General features: G+C 50.8%; 2 protein-coding genes across 3 annotated transcripts; one reads left to right on the top strand and one right to left on the bottom strand.

Annotated features, from left to right (window-relative positions):
* The first annotated feature begins 627 nt into the window (after positions 1 to 627).
* RASGRP4 (RAS guanyl releasing protein 4) lies at positions 628 to 15,875 on the top strand. Its single transcript, XM_053607483.1, has 17 exons — positions 628 to 754; positions 3,352 to 3,536; positions 3,944 to 4,049; positions 4,176 to 4,238; positions 4,820 to 4,951; positions 5,063 to 5,216; positions 6,866 to 7,039; positions 8,235 to 8,351; positions 9,145 to 9,420; positions 11,206 to 11,286; positions 11,377 to 11,481; positions 11,621 to 11,739; positions 11,854 to 11,998; positions 13,791 to 13,827; positions 13,931 to 14,059; positions 14,152 to 14,264; positions 14,735 to 15,875. Exons 1-17 carry the CDS (start codon positions 732 to 734, stop codon positions 14,789 to 14,791), a joined length of 2,016 nt encoding a protein of 671 aa, XP_053463458.1. The 5' UTR covers positions 628 to 731; the 3' UTR covers positions 14,792 to 15,875.
* Positions 15,876 to 16,066: 191 nt separating this feature from the next.
* Positions 16,067 to 19,920, bottom strand: FAM98C (family with sequence similarity 98 member C). Of its 2 annotated transcripts, XM_053607485.1 has the most exons (8): positions 19,677 to 19,832; positions 19,407 to 19,555; positions 19,197 to 19,331; positions 18,614 to 18,819; positions 18,276 to 18,353; positions 18,067 to 18,183; positions 17,560 to 17,727; positions 16,069 to 16,432 (listed from the first exon to the last, which is right to left on the bottom strand). In XM_053607485.1, exons 1-8 carry the CDS (start codon positions 19,739 to 19,741, stop codon positions 16,289 to 16,291), a joined length of 1,062 nt encoding a protein of 353 aa, XP_053463460.1. In that variant the 5' UTR covers positions 19,742 to 19,832; the 3' UTR covers positions 16,069 to 16,288. The 2 variants fall into 2 exon arrangements, with proteins under 2 accessions (XP_053463461.1, XP_053463460.1); XM_053607486.1 differs by lacking the exon at positions 19,197 to 19,331 and having other exon boundaries at positions 16,067 to 16,432; positions 19,677 to 19,920.
* Positions 19,921 to 21,486: the final 1,566 nt, after the last annotated feature.

Raw genomic sequence — 21,486 nt, forward strand, 5'->3', positions numbered from 1 at the left:
AACTTGACATGTAATATTGGTCACACCTACCTAAAAGGGGACAGTAGATTGGGAGGGCTTACCTCCACCTGTAATGTTTTTATAATAAGATAACACTGGGCTGTATGGGGATTAAATGAGTTCATGTTTTCAAAACCCTTAGAGTTGTGTGTGACACAGTGGGTGCTACGTAAATGTTTCTTACAATAAGGAAATAAAGTGGAATTATTTTCCAGGACACAAAATGGTACTTAAAAGTAAACTAGGGACAAATGAAACATAAAAGGAACTATACAAAATATACATCCCGTGAGTTTTACGTTCAAACTATTATGCATTGTATCCATGAATATGTCCTGGTAGAAATATAGACTTTTCAATGTGCAAGTTTTTACATAAATATTAGTCATACTTTTTTAAAAAAAACCGGCTCTTACTAAAATATGACAGTGACAGGTCTGGAAACAGAAAGATGAGGGAGATAGAGCTGGCTGGGCCACTGGGGGTGGGGGCCCTCAGCACCGGAAACCTCAGCCTGCAGGGATCCCCGAGTGGGGGAGGGGGCCTCTGGTCTCTCCCCGGCCTCTTCCTTCCCCCTGGCCTGGGGATGGGTGGGGAGGGGCAGTTCCTCTTTCCTTCCCTAGCACGGAGGAGGCCGCAGCTCCCTAGGGGCTAAGAAGCTGGAGCCTTGGCGAAGGGGGAGGAGCTGAGCCACTTTCTCCAAGATACCTACCCTCGTCCCCCCAGGAAGCATGAACAGGAAAGACAGCAAGAGGTGAGAGGACCCTCCCCAAGCAGCCCAGGATCACCCTAACCCCCTGGGCCCCCCACTGCCAGGAAAGGCCTGGGGAAGATACTAACAATGGGGGGTAGGGGGTAGGGTGTCCAGCTTCTATAGGATGGAGCGCTGAGGGTGCTAGGTGGCAGGATGCTTCTAGGAGCCCAGAGCCAGCTGGGGCTGTGCTGCTTGCCCAGGAGCATCTGTTCCTTGTACTTTGCCCTTCTTCTCTCTGGAGTTTGAGCTCCTCCTCACCACCCCTGCCCCCTTCCCTAACTCCCTTGGCTAAATGTCCCTGTCCTCCCTGGGGGTCTTCCTGGTTCCCCATCATAGTCGCTGTCCTCTGGACTGGAAACTCTGAGCTCCTGCAGGGCCTTTCCCCAAGAGAGGGGAGTGTGACGCAGGGCAAGGTGGCTCCCCTGCCTCTTAAACCACCCTGGCTGCTCCAGACACTATACGGGCTGCTGGGCTGCAGAGAAGGCCTCAGTGGTCTGCTGTGCCAGCAGGCTCTGGGATGAGTCTCTGTCTCCAGGGCAAGCTTGCCCTCGGTTCCTGCAGGGGCGATGGTGGCTGGCTCCCCAGCCTGGGTAGCTTCTCCAACCTCCCCAGCATGACTTCAATGGGCAAAGGGATCCCTTACCCATAATGTTCAGGAGTTTAGTCGTGGAGTTCTGGCTGCCTCATTTCCTGGCTGTGTGACCTTAGGTAAGTCATTCAACTGCTCTGTGTGTGTTTCTTTCTTTTTTTTTTTTTTGAAACAGAATTTCATTATGTTGCCCTCAGTAGACTGCTGTGGCATCACAGCTCACAGCAACTTCAAATTCTTGAGCTTAAGCAATTCTCTTGCCTCAGCCTCCCAAGAAGCTGGGACTACAGGCGCCCACCACAGCGCCCAGCTATTTTGTTGTTGCAGTTGTCATTGTTGTTTAGCTGGCCCGCACCAGTTTTGAACCCACCAGCCGTGGTATATGTGGCTGGTGCTGTAACCACTGTGCTACGGACTGCGAGCCTCTGTGTGTGTTTCTAATTCTGTCAATAGAATAATCACAGACCTTACCTCACAGGGACTTGTAAGTACTCAGGGAGACAGTCTAGACTGGTGGTTCTCAAACTTGAGGTTGCCCCAGGACTGCCTGGGAAATTAGTAAAACACAGGTGGCTGGATTTACCCCTGAAGTTCTTAATTTTGTAGATCTCGGTGGGGTCTGAGAATATAGATCTATTTTTCTTTTTTTACCACTATACTAACAAGGAGAGAATTTGTGTTTAAATCAAGTTCCCAGGTGATGCTGTTGGTAATGGCTGAGGACCATGTTTGGGGAACCACTAATCCGGATCAAGTGCTCGCCCTTTGACCGGGTACCTAGTCAGTACTCAGCAAATGCGGGGCTGTATTCAGCAGCATTCAATATCACTTTATTAAGTGCTTAGGGTGTGCCAGGGTCCACCCACTTGGTGCAGCCTGGCTTCTGGTCTCTCTGATCACTTTCTCTCTCTGGACCTCAAGTTCAACTTCCCTTCTCTGGTGGCCTAACAGCCTGAGCAAACTAAACCCATTACTTAGTTCTTTTGAGGAACTAGGCATGGACTGTTTATAATACATTCCTGGAGAAGGTCCAAAGATGACCCTCTTTTTTCCAGTGAAGAAACTGAGGCCCAGAGAAATTAAGTGGCTAAACCAAAGTCACACAGCCAGCAGAAATGTCTTGAATCCAGTTTTATCAGGAGCCTGGATTCTGCTTCCTCCTACCTCTCATCCTCCCTCTCTCTCCATCACCCTCTTACCCCAACTAGAACAGGAGCCTCAGGGAGGCCCAAGTGCGAGTGAGGGTTATTTTTAAACTTTCCTTAAAACTGCCATCACCCCAGAGACCCCTAGCTCTGAGGAGCCCTGGGGAGGCCACTGGCATTTCCTTTCCAGGGTCCTAATCTAGTGACCCAGGCTGAAGGCTAAGACCCCAGGTCCTGACCAAGGGTTAGCTTCAGTCCTCAGTAGGGATAAAAGGAGAGAAGGGAGAGAGGGAATCTCAGGTCTCTTTCTGAGCCTGCTCTCACAGAGCTGGTGGGAGGAGGGTAGGGAGTCATCCCCAAGGCCTCCTGGTGCTTCCCCCTGGGGAGAAGAGAAGTGATCCCAGTGGTCTTCACCTGTAATTTCTGTAAAGTCAGGAGTAATCTAGGGGTTCTCCCAACAGGAAGTGTCTTCTGTGATGCCGTAGGACCAACTGGTCAAGAGGAATTTGGGGGCAATGTCTGGAGGAAGAAGTTCTTACAATTCCCCAGAGGGTCCTTAGTGTGGGGTAGGGTCTTCTCCTGTGATTCCCTGATGGATTCATAGAGGTCCTCTAATTCCCTGAAGGGAGCAGCAGTAACCCTGGGTGTTTACTTGCAGGAGAGGGGGTCTCATGATTCCCTGGGAGATTTGGAATATTCCTGGGGGCACCTCCCATAAGTCCATGGTAGGTCAGGAGTAACCCTGGGGCTTTGCCTTTAGGAAGCCTCTCCCTGGGTTCCTTGGAGCATTGGGATGAAGAGGCATTCTGAGGGCTGCCCAAAAGAAGGGGCTTCTATAATTCCTGGGGATGGGGTGCCCACAGGAAGTCCCACCAGGAATGCACTGGGAAGACAGTCGGGCGGGGCCGGCCCCGACAAGCACGCCGCCACAAGACATGCCCCAGCCCCCGCGAAATCAGCAAGGTCATGGCCTCCATGAATCTGGGCTTGCTGAGTGAGGGTGGGTGCAGTGAGGAGGAGCTGCTGGAGAAATGCATCCAGTCCTTTGGTGAGTGTCCAACGCCCCCTCCCAGCAGCTTCCTAAACCTAACATCAGGCCAAGCACCCATTTCTCACATACTCAGTCTTTGGAGGAATAAAATGGGAGCAAGAGTATGTAGATGAATCTCAATCACCACCTTAGGGATTCTTCTTTCTGGGATGGGGAGGGGGCAGAAGTCTGAGGCTATTTATTAATAGATCTTCAACAAGGCTTGCCAGGCATTGTGTTGGCCGATGCCCAGGACAGATAAGGAAACTGAGGCACTAGGAGTTTAAGTTGTTTGCCCAAGTTCCTGAAGGAGATCACAGGTATAGCTGATGCTTGAACCAGGCAGACCAACCAGCTCTGGAGGCTGTATTGTCTTTTGCCCAGAGGCCATCCTGAAACAGGGTCCCTCTCCTCCCATTCCCCAGACTCAGCTGGCAACCTGCGCCATGGCGACCACATTGTTAACATGGCACTGGCCATGCACAGCTGGGTACTGCCTTCCACCGACTTTGCTGCCCGTCTGCTGACCTCATATCCTCCCATGACCATGACCTGTGGGCAGAGGGTGGAGGATGGGGATGTGACAGCCTGGGAGATGTGGACAAGGTGAGCAGGCAGACCTGGGATGCAGATAACAGAGCCTTGACCAGAATTCAAGTACCAGAAGGCTTCAGGGGGTGCACAGGAGCTGAGGAGGCTGCAGATCTGTCACCTGGTCAGGTAGAGTGGAGCCCAGATTTCCCAGAAAATATCTCTCTGAGATTCCCCAGCCCAATTCCCACAGACCCACCCAGCCCCACTTCCAAAACTCTCACGTCTGAAACACCCCTGTCTTTTTTCCTAAGATCCTCCCAGTTCTGTTCCATAAACCCCCACTTCATAGAGATCCCCAACCAGATTCCATGGGCCTTCTCCCTATTGGCTTCTAAAAACGTCCAGCTCTGATCCCTAAAACCCGCACCCCCACATACTCCAACCTACCTAACACCTCCTCACTCTGTCCCTCTCAAAATTTTACTCCCTGGGGGCCCCTAGTCTAGTTCCTGAGAATCCCCCAATATCCTGCTTCCCATGAGTCCCACTTCCAAGACATTTCCCCAGCCTGTGTTATAAGATGCTCCCTCCTAGTCCAGAGATCTCCCCCATCTGGTGCCCCACCCCCAAATAAATCCTCACCATCTGAGATGCCCTGCAGACAGATGAGACTCCTAGCTCAGCACCTAGGAATTCTTCAGCCCAAGGGACCCCTTGTAGAGATCCCCACCCCCAGCTTCATTTCACCATCTCTAAACCACCCTCAGGTATTGGCTGACCCAACACCCGGAGGTGGTGCACCAGGAACCCCAGCTAGAAGAAGTCATAGGTCGTTTCTGGGCCACTGTAGCCCAGGAAGGCAACTTGGCCCAGAGGAGCCTGGGAGATTGCTCCAACCAGTGAGTCAGCACCATGCCTCCTTCCCTGCCCCACCCCCATTCTCCATCTCCCTCCACACCCCCAACCCTCAGCTCAAGCCACTCCAATGCTCTGCCCCTCTTGGCCCCCAGCCTGAGCCCTGGTGGCCCTGGGCCCCCGCCCCCTATGAGCAGCCCAGGCCTGGGCAAAAAGCGCAAAGTATCCTTGCTTTTCGACCACCTGGAGGCGAGGGAGCTGGCTCAACACCTTACTTACCTGGAGTTCCGGTCCTTCCAGGCTATCACGGTGAGGACCCCTCTTCGCTCCCCATCCCATGCAGAGGACAGATATGATATGGGCTGGGGCCTGGCCAGGGCCAGGCAGGGATGAAATGATTCCATGTGGGCATCCAAGCAGAGATCTCAAACTCAAACTGTCAAACCTAGGTTCTAGAGTGTCTAGGAAAATGAATTAAGCTGGCTGAGTGTTGAGCCCCTGGTTTCAAACCCCATCAGCTCCTTGCTACCTGTGTCACTTTGAACTAGTTTCTCAACCTCTTTGGGACTCGTTTGTAAAATGGAGGTCATAATATTTCAGTGGATGGTTGGGGAATTAAGTTAATACATCTATGTTAAAATGCTTATTGCATCACCTGGCAGTAAGTGCTCAAAATATTTTATCACTTATTCATTTATTCCAGAAGCATTTAAATTCACTGTGCCATAGTTTCCCCACCTGTAAAAAGGAAATATTAACAGTTTGTGCCTCATAGGAACAGTGCCTGGTCTAGAGTAAATGTTATCTGATCGAACCATTTGAAATTTCCATATTTTACCTGCCCAAATGTCAATTCTCTGTGCTTTAATATACATATATATGTGTTAGCTTTTGCTGTCTTGACATTGTGGTTTCAGGGGAAGGTGGTGATCTGTATCCTTAATGTGGGAACTTCCTGATGGTGTATATATGTAAATATACAAATACAGAAGGTGCTAAAAAATGTATACACATTTTAAGAAAGGAAAAAATCGTATTAAAATTGTAACGCTTAAGATCCGATGTGGTGGCTTACGCCTGAAATCCTAGCACTCAGGGAGGCCAAAGCAGGTGGATTGCTTGAGCTCACAAGTTCGAGACCAGCCTGAGCAAGATTGAGACCCTTGTCTCTAAAGAATAGCTGAGCGTTGTGGGGGGCACCTGTAGTCCCAGCTACTCGGGAGGCTGAGGCAAGAGAATGGCTTGACCCCCAAGAGATTGAGGTTTCTGTGAGCTATGATGCCACGGCTCTCTACCGAGGGTGACAAAGTGAGACTCTGTCTCAAAAAAAAAAAATTGTATTGTATTGTATCTTGAATTTCTTGTGGTTGCAGAAGTCAAATGTGACTTGAATATTACAATTTTAATACAATTTTTTCCTTTCCTAAAATGTGCATACATTTTTTGACAACCTCTGTGTACATGGTACAGTCGATGTGTGTATGGAATATACACTTTTTGAGTAAAACAAATAGAAGTTGGTTTCAAGTCCTGTTCTCCATCCTTCCCTTGGCTGATTGCGTACCAGTCAGGTATACAGTTAAGAGCATACAAATGCACCTCTGCGTGACCTTGGGCAAATTACTTATCCTCTCTGTGCCTCGATTGCTTCATCTCTAAAATGGGAATAATAATAGTAGTACTCACCTCATAGACTTATGAGGATTAAATTAGTTAATATGATAAAGTGCTCAGAACAGTGTCTGGCTTTATTCAAACATTTCTTCTCAACTGGGAGAGGACCATGAGGAAGTCGGGGACATTTGGCAGCAGGAAAGGGGAGGGAGGGGGTGACAGATAACAAAGGTCACTGGGGCTAGACCAGGCTAGGATTTTGGAGGTCGTAACTGCTTGGAGGATGGAGTTTGAGAGGTAGGGCCTGAGCACCACCCGCCACCTGACTGCCACCTCGCCCCCAGCCGCAGGACCTGCGCAGCTACGTTTTACAGGGCTCAGTGCAGGGCTGCCCGGCGCTGGAGGCATCCGTAGGGCTCAGCAACAGCGTGTCCCGCTGGGTGCAGGTCATGGTGCTGAGCCGCGGCGGACCTGCACAGCGCGCGCAGGTGCTGGACAAGTTCATTCAGGTAGCTCAGGTGAGTGAGGCCTGCCTACCTTTCCTCTGGCTTTCGGGGGCTCGCCCCTCCTCGCCCAAGCTCTAGCGCAAGCGGGGCCATACCTGTACTGACGTCACTCATCTCTCCCCCCGCCCTGAGGCCACAGTCCGGGTGTTTTAAACCCCCGGACTGTAACATCTTCCTTGGCCTTGACGTCACTGCTGGCCGACCTACCTCGGCCGCACCCCTCGGCCCTAGACGTAGCAGATGACGAAGTCCCTCCTGACCCGGTCTCCCAAGCCCTATTCCCGAATATCCTAACCCCAGAGCAAGGAATCTCACCTTTGCCTCCACCAAGGCCCAGGCCCCAGCTCTCCCTTCCGACCGTGACCTCACTCTTCCCATCACATCTGCCTCTCCCTTCTCGCGCCCTGGTGTTAGGGACCTCTCCTCCCCTCCCCTCCGGAGAACCTCCTCTCCCTTCTGGAGAAAAGGGAAGCCCTCGGCCTCCACTGTGGCCGCGCCCCCTTGTGTATTTCCACGCAGACCACGCCCTTCCCCTGCTGCTTCCCTTCCTCAGCTTCCTTCTGCCAGCCCGAGGGTTCTGGCCTGGGGGTTCCGGCGTCTGCTGCAGGGATCTCCTTGGTCTGAGCATCCTCCACTCCTCCCAGACCCACTCTCTCCAACGACCTCTGCCTTCAAATATGGGGAAAAGGAGGGTGAGGGAATTCCCGCGATGCCCACTTGACCCTACAGCTGTCTCACACTTGTCTGACCCCTGCATATCTCTCTGGCCCTATTCACCTCTGCCCGGTTCCAACTCCTGCCCAGAGCCCACACCTTCTTATCTCCCCCTCACTGTCTGACTCAGAGCAGCCTGACCCCCAGGTGCCTGACATCCTGACACCTGTCTGACTCACACCTGTCTATTCCCCAAATCTGTCCAGCTCCTCACCTGTCTCCTCACACTTTTCTAACCTCCCATCATCCTATCGTCTGCCTGACCTGCCCGTCCTCCCCAGATAACTTTCTGACACCGCTGTGAGGTCCACACTCTTGCTTGTGGCCCACTCTTCCCTGATACACCCACCTTCTCTAACCGGTCTGATGCCCACACTGGCTGGTTCCTGCACATGCCATGGATCCCAGTTCACCTGGGTGCTCTCCTCTGAACTTTCTACTTGCCTGTCCTCCGATGATATCTGTCATCTCTGTGCATCACCTCCCTTCCTAGAAGCTCCACCAGCTGAAGAATTTCAACACGTTGATGGCAGTCACAGGTGGCCTGTGTCATAGTGCTATCTCCAGACTTAAGGACTCCCACGCCCACCTGAGCCTTGACAGCACCAAGGTGAATCCCCACTACCTTTCCCAAAGTCCAAATGGTCAGCTGACATTAATTCCCCAACCCTTGCCCATCCCTGCCCAGGAGCCCTGGAGCCACCCCAGGACTTGCTCCTTCAAACTCCACAGACCTTCAGGCTCAGTCTGTGTTCTTCCTCCCTTGTCATCCATCCACCCATGAGCTGACCCCTCTCCACTTCAGCAAGCCTGGTCCTAAGCTAGGCTGTGAGGGACACAGATGTTAACCAAACTTGCAGTCCAGGTGGAGAGCTAAGTTACACACCCAAAGATGCTCATGTATGTGGTACCCCAGGAGGAGCATGGGTTGGAGAAATCTTGAGAAGTGTCTGAGAAGAGAGAGTTATTCATGAATCTGGTGTGTGACTAAGGTCAGTGAGTGGCAGGAAATTAGGCTGGAGATGCCATGGGGAAGATCCTATTGAGCCTTGCCCACTAGGCTAAGGTGCTTGGGCTTTATGCAGAAGGTAATGGGGAGCTAGAGAAGGTTTAGGAATGATGACGCATCCATGATTATAGTTTTTGAAAAATCACTCTAGCCTGCGGAATGGAGGATGGGGGGGGCCTCTCTGAGATAGGAAGCCAAGAGGAAGAGCAGTTTCGGGAAGATGCTGAGACCAATGTGGGATATGGAGGGGCTCAGGTAATGTCCAAAATACCACTGGGCCCATGAGGGTCTAGAGTCCACACAGGAGGCTTCTAGGATACTTCTTTCCAGGGGGCTCAGGGAACAGAACTGCCCTCTGGCTAACATGCCCCCATGACTCCCCTGTCCTCCACAGGCTCTGCTAGAACTGACTGAGCTTCTCGCCTCCCACAACAACTACACCCGCTACCGCCGTGCTTGGGCTGGCTGCACGGGCTTCCGGCTGCCTGTGCTGGGTGTGCACCTCAAGGACCTGGTGTCCCTGCATGAGGCACAGCCTGACAGGTTGCCTGATGGCCGCCTGCACCTACCCAAGCTGAACAGCCTCTACCTGCGGCTGCAGGAGCTGGCAGCCCTCCAGGGGCAGCATCCCCCCTGCAGTGCCAACGAGGACCTGCTGCATCTGCTTACAGTGAGCTGCCTGCTCTGCCCGGGTGGGGCCCATGAAGGTTGAGCCCTAAGGGACTGTGATTTAGGGTGCTGGACAGGTGAGGGTCTGCAGGAACAGGGTAGAATAATGCTTGGAGTGCACCGGCTCTGAAGCTTGAGTTTCTAGGTGTTTTTCTAGCTGTATAATCTTGGGCAAGTCAGTTCACCCATTGGCCTCAGTTTCATTATCTGCAAAATGGGGATAATAATAGGACCCACTTCAGATGGTACTTAGTACTAAAACACTTAAAATGTTATCTGGAGCACAGTGAGCTCTACATAAGTGATATGTTTTTTTCCCTTGACTCCCCCAGCAACTCAAGTATCCATTGATCTGAACTCTGGGATTATTTTGGGCTTTCACACTCTTGAACTCCAAGGTTCTGAACTTCTCATACTAATAGAGTATGAGAGTCCAATATTCCAAGTTTTGACATATCCAGGAATCTAAGCAAAAGGCTAATAACAGTTATTGATCATTTATATGTCCCAAGAACTCTGTTAAAAAAAAAAAAAAAAGAAAGAAAAGAAAACCTTCTTCTCAGACCACTTCATTCCACCACCTCATGACTTTATGAGGCAGGGACCCTTATTATGTCCATTCTGTGGATTGGGAAACTGAGACACAGAGAGGTGAGGTCACTTGCCCACTGTCCCACAGCAGCAAAACTAGAATTTGAATCCTGGTAACCCAGCTTCAGGGCCTGCTTGTTAATGTATGTTAACTACCAGACTGTGGCCTGAGACCGTGCATGTGGGATTCTGCCCAGGTTTTCCCTCCATTGTTGCATTGATAGAGTTTGGGATCCTAAGGGCCTTGTAGTTTAAAACTGAAGAGTTGATATTCTATGACAGAACGAGCTACATAATTGGCAGGGCCCCATCCAGTGAAAACATAGGACTCCTTGTTCAAAATTATTAAAAATATATTTTATTTATTTATTTTTTGAAACAAAGTATTACTTTATCCCCCTGGGTAAAGTGCCATGGAGTCATAGCTCACAGCAACCTCAAACTCTTGGGCTCAAGAGATCCTCTTGCCTCAGTCTCTCCAGAGCTGGGATTATAGGTACCCACCACAATGCCTGGCTATTTTTTCTATTTTTAGAAAAGACAGGGGTCTTGCTCTTGCTCAGGCTGGTCTTGAACTCTTGAGCTCAAGTGATCCTCCGGCCTTGGCCTCCCAGAGTGCTAGGATTACAGGTGGGCATGAGCCACCAAATGGGGACACAGCAACAAACAAGTCAGAAAAAAAAACTGTAATGGGGAAGACAAGTGATGGGAGGGCGGGGTGTGTGCAGTTTTAAATAGGAAAATCAAAAAAGACTTCAGCTGGAAAATGGCATTTCTGGAGGGGAAAGGGAGAGTGTGGAGCGTGAAGAAATCTTAGGAGCGGGCGGCGCCTGTGGCTCAGTGAGTAAGGCGCCGGCCCCATATGCCGAGGGTGGTGGGTTCAAGCCCAGCCCCGGCCAAACTGCAACAAAAAAATAGCCGGGCGTTGTGGCGGGCGCCTGTAGTCCCAGCTGCTCGGGAGGCTGAGGCAAGAGAATCGCCTAAGCCCAAGAGTTAGAGGTTGCTGTGAGCTGTGTGATGCCACGGCACTCTACCGAGGGTGATAAAGTGAGACTCTGTCTCTACAAAAAAAAAAAAAAAAAAAGAAATCTTAGGAGCCCCCAAAGAGGGGCTCTGGGAAGAGAATGGGGAGCAGGGGTGCAGGCAGGAGGATGGAGACAAGGAGGGGTCTGACATGCCCCTGCCCATCCCCCAGCTTTCCCTAGATCTCTTCCACACAGAGGATGAGATCTACGAGCTTTCTTATGCCCGGGAGCCCCGTTGTCCCAAGAGTCTGGTGAGGAAACTGGACCCCTGACCTCTGACCCTCCTCCCCCGTCACTGCCCAAGTCTGTGCACTAACTGTGCCTCTCTGACCCCACCCCAGCCACCCTCGCCCTTCAAAGCACCTCTGGTGGTCGAGTGGGCCCCTGCTGTGACACCTAAGCCAGATAGGGTCACCCTCGGTCGGCATGTGGAGCAACTGGTGGAGGTAAGGAGGGCACAGTGGCCTGGCCACTGGGGGCCAGGTGGAAGATATCTGCATGGACCTGCACCCAGAGAAGGGGCTCTGAGGCCATGGGGATACCTCGATGACTAGGCTGCTTTCTGCCTCTCATGCTTCTCTGAAGTCTGTGTTCAAGAATTACGACCCTGAAGGCCGAGGAACCATCTCTCAGGAAGACTTCGAGCGGCTCTCAGGCAACTTCCCCTTTGCCTGCTATGGCCTTCACCCACCTCCCCGCCAGGGGTAAGTGGTCCTGACTCTTGGGTCCCCCAAAGATAAGGACACTGGGGTTGCCTGAACACCTGGGTCTGGAGGAGGTAGGAGCCAGGCATGCTGAGGCTCAGTGTCTGCCCCCAGGAGAGGCTCCTTCAGCAGAGAGGAGCTGACAGGGTACCTGCTCCGGGCCAGTGCTATCTGCTCCAAGCTGGGCCTGGCCTTCCTGCACTCCTTCCATGAGGTCACCCTTCGCAAGCCTACCTTCTGTGACAGCTGCAACGGCTTCGTGAGCACTCTGCCCTGTTACCGCCCCTAGGGCCCCCTGCCCTGAAGAGCCCCAATTCCTCACAGCCAGGCTCAGAAAGCCAGCCCTGTCCTGGAACACAGACAGTCCCCAAATTCCAGAAAATCCTCCAGCCTCAGATAATCCTCACATTTCACATAAACGCTAAATGCTAGATATCCCTTATATCCTGGATATTCTCCAAACTCTAGATAATGCCCAAATTCTAGATCATCCTCAAATCCTGGATAATCTCCATCCTGGACAATTACCAAACCATGGATAATCTCTGACACTCTGGATAATCTATAAACTTGGGTAGATTATGTCCAAACATTATCTCCAAATCTCTAGACTTCAGAGCATTCAAACCCTGAATAATTTCCAAACTCAAGGTATCCATCCTCAAACTCTGGATAATGGACAAATTTCTCAATCTCCAAACTAAGACTGAGTCACAAACCTTGAATTACTTTCCAAATTTGTTTATTCACTCGCTAAATATTTACTGAGCACCTCCTTTGTGCCTGGCAGTTCCAGGTGCCAGGGATACAGCAGGAATGAAAAAGACAATCCCTGACTGTAAAATTTGCATTTATTTTTTTTAATTGTAATTATTTTTTAGAGACAAGAGTTTCTCACTCTCACCCAGGCTGGAGTGCAGTGGTATAACCATAACTCATTGTAGTCCTGAATTCCTGGTTCAAGCAATCAACCCACCTCAGCCTACTGAGTAGCTAGAACTACAGGTGCCCACCCCTGTGCCCAGATAGTTTGAAAAAAAAACAATTTTTTTTTTTTTGAGACAGAGTCTCATTTTGTCACCCTTGGTAGAGTGTCATGGCATCATAGCTCACAGCAACCTCAAAAACTCTTAGGCTTAAGCGATTTCTTGCTTCAGCCTCCCAAGTAGCTGGGACTACAGGTGCCCGCCACAATGCCCGGCTATTTTTTTTTTTGTTGTTGTTGTCATTGTTGTTTGGCAGGCCCAGGCCGGGTTTGAACCTGCCAGCTCCAGTGTATGTGGCTGGCGCCCTAGCCACTGAGCTACAGGTACTGAGCCTAGTTTGAAAAATTATTTTGTAAATGGGGTTTTGCTATGTTGCCCAGACTGGTCTGGAATTCCGGCCTCAAGCAATTCTCCCAATTCAGTCTCCCTAAGTACTGGGTTTACAGGTATGCACACCACACCCAGCCAAGAATTTACATTAACTCCTAATTTCACCTATTTGAATATCTGAGATGATTCCCCAAACTTGAGATACATTAATTCCAGTTAAATTTCTATACTTGAGAATTTTTTTTTTTTTTGAGACAGTCTCACTTTGTCACCTTCAGTAGAGTTCCATGGCACCACAGCTCACAGTAACCTCAAACTCTTGGGCTCAAGTGATTCTCTTGCCTCAGCCTCCTGAGTAGCTAGGACTACAGGCACCTAACACAATGCCTGGCTATTTTTTTTTAAGCTTTTTTTTTTTTTTTTTTCAGTTTTTGGCTAGGGCCAGGTTTGAACTCACCACCTCTGGTATATGGGGCTGGCACCCTACTCCTTGAGCCACAGGTGCCACCCATGCCTGGCTATTTTTAAAGATAAGGTCTTGCTCTAGCTCAGTCTGGTCTGGAACTCATGAGCTCAGGTGATATGCCTGCCTTAGTCTCCCGTAGCGCTGGGATTATAGGCGTGAGCCACGCACCTGGCCTATGCTTGAGAATTTTCAAAACCTGGGTAGCTCCCACACTTCCCCCTAACTCCAATCCCCCAGGCTAGGTAACCTATTCTGCTTTCTCTTCTCAGCTCTGGGGTGTCACCAAGCAAGGCTACCGCTGTCGGGGTGAGTAGGGCATCACCAAGTGGGAGGGAATCCTCCACCTGTAGGCTGGAAGAATGTAGGGCATGGATTTGGCCTCTGGCCCTTAACCACTGCCTCCCCCCAGACTGTGGACTGTATTGCCACAAACACTGCAGAGACCAAGTGAAGGTAGAGTGTAAGAGGACGTCAGGGGCCAAGAGTGACGTGGGCCCTCCAGGAGCCCTACCCACACCAGATCCGCATGTCAGCTGTGGTAAGACCCAGAGTGGGGCAGTCCTAGGGAGAGACCTGGTGGATGTCCAAGCTCATGAGGCCTGTATCCCTTCTCCATCATCCCATAAACAGGCTCTGAGGAAAATCTCTCCTACACGCTATCCCTAGAACCTGAGACTGGGTGCCACCTTCGTCATGCTTGGACCCAGACAGAAGCCCCACACCCTTCCTGGGAACCAGAGATGGTGAGAAGGAAATTCTCCCTACCTCAGCTGGATACAGGGAGACAGGCTGTTTTGCCTGAGGAAACCAGACCAATGCAGGGAACAATAGAAAAGTAAAAATACACAATATTGCTAGGGTGAAAGGGTATAGATAGTGGTTAATTTTTAATGTTGATGGAAAAATACAGATTTTTAATATGTTGGAGGAAAAAGGGGGTTAGCCACTAGTAGAACAGAAAAAAGGATTTAGGGAGAAAAAAGCCAATAAGATGGCAACCATATGACCAAATATATCAGGAGCTACAATAAATATCAGTGGAATAAATTCTGCTACTCAAGCCCAGAGACTCTCACATTGGATTAAAAACTGAGTCCATGGGACTCAGTCCATTCATCCATTTACCACAGTCTGGGTGAGGCAGTGCTCCTGGTGGTGAAATGTCTCCTTGATACCATTATGTTCCCTGAATCACCCGTCTTCCTCCTTCCAGGTCCCCTGCCCGGAGAAGGCACCACCATCCACCTCGTCCTCCAAGCTGGATTCTTAAACATCATCTCAGTCTCCTCTCTCTCTTACCCCAGTCAGTCCCAAGTCCTGCCCTCAGCCTACAGCAGGACCCCCAAAGGCACTGCTCAATACCTGTTTTTGAGAACATACCATCATCTCTTACCCTGAAAGTTATTTTCTTCTCTTGCATCACAGTGGGTACTAATCATAGTTCCCTTTTCCTACCCTTAGCATCTGTGCAGCTCTGTTGGTTATATTTAACTCAGTGATCATCTCACCAACTCCCTAAACTTCTATTTCAATTATAAGGAGACAGGCTTGGTGAGATTAAGCTGTTGGCCCAAGGTGGCAGAGATCCCCAGGGTTGGAGGCAGGACTCAGGCTTGGTGAGGTTAAACTGTTGGCCCAAGGTGGCAGAGATCCCCAGGGTTGGAGGCAGGACTCAAACCTAGGTCATCTGTCAGCCTCTAAAACTGAAGTTCCTGATCAGTATACTACACTGACCATCAACCTGGGTCCAGAGCGGGCAAGGTAGAGTTCCACACTCTGGGCTTCTAGAGAGGGGAGACAAGGCTGGGAAGAGGATGAAACAGGAGCCTATGAACACCTAAGTTAATCACAGCCCTCCTCTCCCTCAATATAAAAGCCAGAGTCCTCACTGTGGCCCCAAAGCTCCACATGATCCACTCCAATCTCTCTGACATCACCCCTCACCCCTCCCTTCCCAACCTGCCCTGCTTCAGCTACAATGCCCTTGATGGTTCTGGAACACACCTGAAAACACTCCTACCTCAGGGCCTTTGCACTGGCTGTTCCCTCTGCCTGGAACACTCTTCCAGAGGCCCATCTGGTTCTCTCTTTGGGACTTTGCTCATGTGGCCCCTTTTCAGTGAGGGTTCCCTGACCACACTCAAAGATCCAGTCTCCCCTCAGTCCCAATCCTGCCTCTCCCTGCTTTATTCTTCTCCACAGAACTTACCCCGTCTGAAAAACTAGATATCTTACTCAGTCCCGTTTTTCAACTTCCTCTTTTCCTCATCAGGAATGTCAGCTCCAGGACAGCAGCTTTCTACCAGTGTCTCTCCCTGCTGTGTTCCTGGTGCCTAGAACATGACCAGCATGTGAGGACACCTGAAAAACGTTTGTTCAGTAGCTGAATGTACCCTTCCCCACATCCACAGGAAGGGACAAATGTGTTTTTGAAGAGCAAAGGACTTTGCAAGTCAGAGCAGCAGGGGCCTGTCCAGACTCATGGAGCACAGCACCCCCAACCCAAGCACTCCAACCTGGCCCCACAGAGATAGGTCCTACCACTGTCATTAATTAAATTTATTTTCCAAAAAACATAGTTCTTGGTATTGAGTAGTAGATGGAGCTAGGACATTAGGGGCCTCAGGAACAGGAGATGGCTCCCACCAGACCTGGCTTGGGTGCCAGGTGCCAAGGGAAAGCCTCAATCTAACTCCCCAGGGATTACCAATGGCATTAGCATCTAATGGGAGAACCTCCCTGCCCCATCCCTGCCAGCAGTTCCACTTCATTTCTTCTTCTTCTTGTGGCCCCGATACTGGCGACCTGTCTTCTGCCCACGTCCATCTTCTCTTCGGTCTCGCCAGGTGGGCATGGGAGCCTCCAGCTCATTTGGGCGGCCCCCCCGATCTGGCACATTGCCCATAAGCACCTGAGAGTTGATTAGACTTGTATTTTAGAGGGAAAAAAAGATCTTGGACAAGGGGGCCAGAAAGCAAAGAGAACAGCATGAGGTTGAAGAAGGAAGGGCAGATGTTGACTATTTGGGTACAATGGCTGGGGGACAGGGGATTGGACTGAAGGAAGATACAAGCATGAAGTTTTCAAACTTGGGTTCCAGGGACCTCAGCAAGAGGGAAATAATGGGCAGGGTGATGGCAGAGGTTCAAGTTCCCACCCAGCATTAATGAGAGTGCCCCAACTTCTATTTCATATATGGGGCTTTGTACATTTCCTGCAAACCAGTGTTTTTTCCTAAATAGCCATCATTTGGGAATCACCTATAATACTATTATTTCCATACTATATTTCCTTAAAGCAAATATCTTTTTTCTTAAATTTTGCCTTTCTCTTTGCTGTGCTAAATTTTATTTCCTCATATTCATAGAATTATATGACTACTTAGAGAGATATGAGGCTAGAAACCTAATCATTTAAACAGAAGGTACTTCTGTTTTTTAAAATGGTTTAAAAACAGGGCAGCGCCTGTGGCTCAGTGGGTAGGGTGGCCGGCCTCATATACTGAGGGTGGTAGGTTCAAACCCGGCCCCGGCCAAATGCAACAAAAAAATTGCCGGGCATTGGGGCAGGAGCCTGTAGTCCCAGCTACTTGGGAGGCTGAGGCAAGAGAATCGCCTAAGCCCAAGGATTTAGAGGTTGCTGTGAGCTGTGATGCCACGGCACTCTACCGAGGGTTAATAAGTGAGACTCTCAAAAAATAAAATAAAATAAAATGGTTTAAAAACAATACAGTAGATAGGGTGAGGTAGTGGGGAAGGTCTTAAGCTGGAGAGGAGGGTAAGGGCTCAGTAAATAGCTGGATTTTGTTTTCAAATAACTAGGGAACCATGGAAGGATTTCAAGCTAGGGAAGTAAAAGATTAAATTTCCGTGTGAACAAGGTCCTTCTAGCTGCCATGTCAAGTGGGTAGATTAGAGGTGGTTGAGTCCAGAGGTCATGAACCCAGGTGGGCGAGGACAAGCTTGGATTGGGGCAAAGGCTGAAGGGCCAATTTGAAGGCCAAGGATGTCAGGGCCCTTCCTCACCCCAGGTGCCCACCTTGTTGATAGCACAGCAGGTCCCTTGGCGGGCAGCCACGCTGGTGGCTGGGACAAGACGAGACAGGTCAACTCGGGCAGCCAGGACATGTGCAATGGAGACATCTGATTCTGGGGTCAGAATCTCTCGAATTGGAATCAGCACTGCCCTCATGGCCTCTCCCTGGGCCTGGTGGGGGGAGGAGTGGCATGGAGAAGGTGCCCAAGAGACTTCCTCCCCAAGTGAGATCTCTCATCTTGGAACCATCTCTTCCCCATTCAGAGGCTCACTGCCTACATCTCTAAAGAAGGGGTGTAGCTGTGAAGATACTCCCAGCTCAGAGCTGGGGATTCTCCCCACTCTGAGAGCCCTGAGATTCTAGAAGCCCCCAGACTCACACAACTGTAAAATTGCCTAAGTCTCAGAACCTTCAAGAGTGTGATATTTTTGACCCTTATTCCTTCTCTCCCAAAGCTGCAGCTCCCACTACTGGTCCTTGCTGCTCCTGCCAAGGTCCTTTGCCCACACCTCTGCCCGATCACTCCAGTGGAAAGCAGATGTTGTAAGGTCAAGGCGCTTGAGAAGAAGGCAGCGGCGGCAGTAATACTGATCTTTCAGCCTTTGGGACAGAGACTCCAGTGCTTCCTGGGAGAAAAAGTCTTTGTCATGCCAGCAGTCCCTCTCACTCCCATCTCTGGATGAGGACACTGTTCACAAACAGCCACACACAGTCTTACCCATCTGGGTGCATCTAGCAAATAGCTGAGGAGAGGCTGCATGGACCCTGGGGGCAAGGAAGGCAGCAGTTCTGAGATCTGATGGGAGAAGAAGTCAGAGGCTAACTGGGGCAGAAACATGATGGACTCCTCCAGGGACCCCAGTTCCCTGTGGACTCCACTTTCTCCTCTGCCCTCAGGACCAGGCAATGGAAAAAAAGAATGGCGCTCACAACTCTAGAAAAACATGCCTAGGGTTGGGGCATTCCTGCCAGGCTGTTTTGGAGACAGGATCCTGCCCTCACCCCTTCCTCAGACATTGGAGTAACCCAGGTGGGGAAGGGGCTCTAACCCTTTACCTTAGCATGCAACTCCTGCAGCAGCTGGCTGGCAGTGGTCCCCGATGAAGGTCTGGGCAGTCCCAGGGCTTGAAGGGTAAGGTCCAGTTCCCAGACGATGCCAGCTCTTTCCTCTGCCCCTTCCCCAGGGGAAGGCACAGGGTTGGGATCCTGTGAGGAGTGCAGGCGCAAAAGGCGGGCAGCCTGGAGCTCCGAGCACAGAAAACCTAAAAGTAGGAAAAGGGAATGCTGCAATCAAGGGCTATTCCTCTATCCACCAAAATCAAAAAGTTACACCGGCTTCAAAACCTCCACCTTCTACTCCCGCTCACCTAGAAATCTGGCTCCACTTTCAGAATAAGCCCCACCTCGACATCCTGTCCCCTTCTCAGAATTCAACTCCGGCTCACCTGACCGCCTCCGAGCCCAACCCACTTGAGCTTCCCATAAACATTCTAACCCCGCCCATCTCAGCCGTATGCCCGCCCTAAAATTCCGACTCCGCCCACTTGGGAACCTTGGCTCTCCCACAATACTCTGTCCTCTCTAGAGGCCACAGCCTCGCCCACTTAAGTAGCCCAGGGCCCCCCAAACCCGGGCTCACGCAGCAGGCGCAGGCCCGCGTCCGGCTCCCGTAGCGCAACCGCGCAGTCTTCGCCGCAGAGCGCGCGATCTGGGCAGTGCAACTCCCGCAGCAGGTCAGCCAACTGTCGCAGAAATTTCTCCTCTGCGCCTGGGCCTGCGGCAAGGCGGGGCGTCAGGGCGCGGCAGAGCCTGCAACTCCACCCCTCCGCTCTTCCTGCCCCATACGTACCGTTGCCGGCGCTAAGCACCTCGGCGCCCTTCTTTCGCGGCTGGTCCAGGGCGCCCAGAGTCGCCAGCTCCTCCGCCAGCCGCGCGCAGAGAGCCCTAAAGTCTGGGCAGGAGGTGCCCCGCGACACCGCCCCCGGGAAACCTGCATACCTGTGGTGGGGTCGAGGCAGTGGGAGGAGTCGGATAGGTCAGCAAGAATCCCTCTCTGTCCGCGTCCTGAGGGCAAACTTGCCCTTCCTATACCCACCAGCCACACCACACACCCTCTTACCCCAAAGCCAGCAGGTCCCGGACCACAGCGGCCCCCTCCCGCGCTCCCGCTTCCTCCCCCTCCATGAAAGCGTCGCTTCTGCACCGGGTGTGCGCCCCCTGCCGGCCGCTGACGGGCTCCGCCTCTGGATGCCGCGCTCACCCGGGCCTCGGCTGTGTAGTGTAGCGACACTGACCAATCAGCCTCTCTTGCGAAGAGGCTTCCAGCGCTCCAATTGGCACTGGTGGAAGCAGAGCCCGCCCCCAGCCCGCTAACACCTCCCTTGGATTAACCTGTGGGGGCTCTGAGAACACCTCCTGGTCCTGTAAATTTCAGAGCGCACACTCAGGTCCCCGCTGTCATGACAAGCTAGCGAGTGTCGCTACTGTGGCATAAAACCAATTTCAGTTTCTTTTTCTTCAGCCTCCCTCAGTTGCCTTCTGCTTTTTTTTAGAGACAGTCTCACTTCGTCACCCTCAGTAGTGTGCTATGGCGTCATAACTCATGGCAACCTCAAACTCGGGGCTCAAACGATCCACTTACCTCAGTCACCATGCCCACCGGCTATTTTATTTTTTTTAGAGACGGGACTTCGCTCTTGATCAGGCTGGTCTCGAACTTAGCTTCAGCAATCTATCTGCCTTGGCCTTCGGGAGTGCATGCCTTCTGCTTTTGTAACACCCCAGACCGAGTGTTGTTCACCAAACTCCGGCCTAAATCCAGAAATTCGCTTCCTCTTTCCTGTCTCAGGGTTGGGGTTGTGTTCAGAGGACCCGGGAATCCCGGCTCACCTCTCTTACCCATCCCCCACCAGAGCTAGGCCCTTCTTGAGCACATTGTGCCAGTTAGGGCTTCACGCCTCTCCCTTCCGAGGCCTTGGAGTGAGCAGATGCAATACACCATAATTATTAAGAGCTTGCACCCTAGCAGTAGGGCAAACAAGGGTTAGTTAGTCCCCCTGCTCACCAGCTGTGTTCCTGCCAAATTGTTTCCCATCTGTATAATTGGGATAATAATAGTACCTATGTCTTAAGAGTTGTGAGGATTAAAATCCTTGTATGTAAAAAGTGCTTAGACATATAGGGAGTACTCAATTAAGAATAACAACATATTAAGCTTTTTTTTGGTTTCTCTTTTGAGACAGAGTCTCACTCTGTCACCCTGGGTAGAGTGCTGTGGCATCATAGGTCATAGTAGGCTTAAACTCTTGGGCTCAGGAGATCCTTCTGCCTCAGCCTCCGGAGTTAGCTGGAACTACAGGCACCTTCCACAATGTCCGACTAGCATATTAAGCATTTAATGTGTGCTATTAGGCTAGGTATCCTATCCCCATTTTACAGAGAAGAAAACTGAGGTTCAAAGTGGATAAATCACAGAGTAATGGTGCCAAGACTCAAAGATCTAATTCCAAATTCCATGCTCTTTAAGCACTAAACCCATTTCTGCTCTTATTACTGCTGCTGCTTTTGTTGCTGTTAATAAATGTTCCAGATCTAATCTCTTCCTATTCCATCCTGGTTTCCAATAGTTCCTAATAATTGTGGTGGGAGTGGAAATAGACTGGGAGCCTCAAGGAAGAATAAAGGCCAGAATTTGTTCCTCAGGGGCTCTGCCTGCCTAGTCTTTTCATAGTCCTGCTTACTGGAAGGCAGAGCACTCGGGAAACCATTTTGTGACCTCAATAAAACATTTAAAATTAGTCAGGTTCAACAACTGTTGAGTGCTACATTTAAAAAAAATTGCTCAGGTCAAAAACTTGTACTTATAACCTTGACTCCTCTGATTACATGGAACCCACATATAAATATGTGCACTCTATCTTCAAAATAGA

Source organism: Nycticebus coucang, chromosome 10 (assembly GCF_027406575.1).
Source record: "Nycticebus coucang isolate mNycCou1 chromosome 10, mNycCou1.pri, whole genome shotgun sequence".
NCBI lineage: Eukaryota > Metazoa > Chordata > Mammalia > Primates > Lorisidae > Nycticebus > Nycticebus coucang.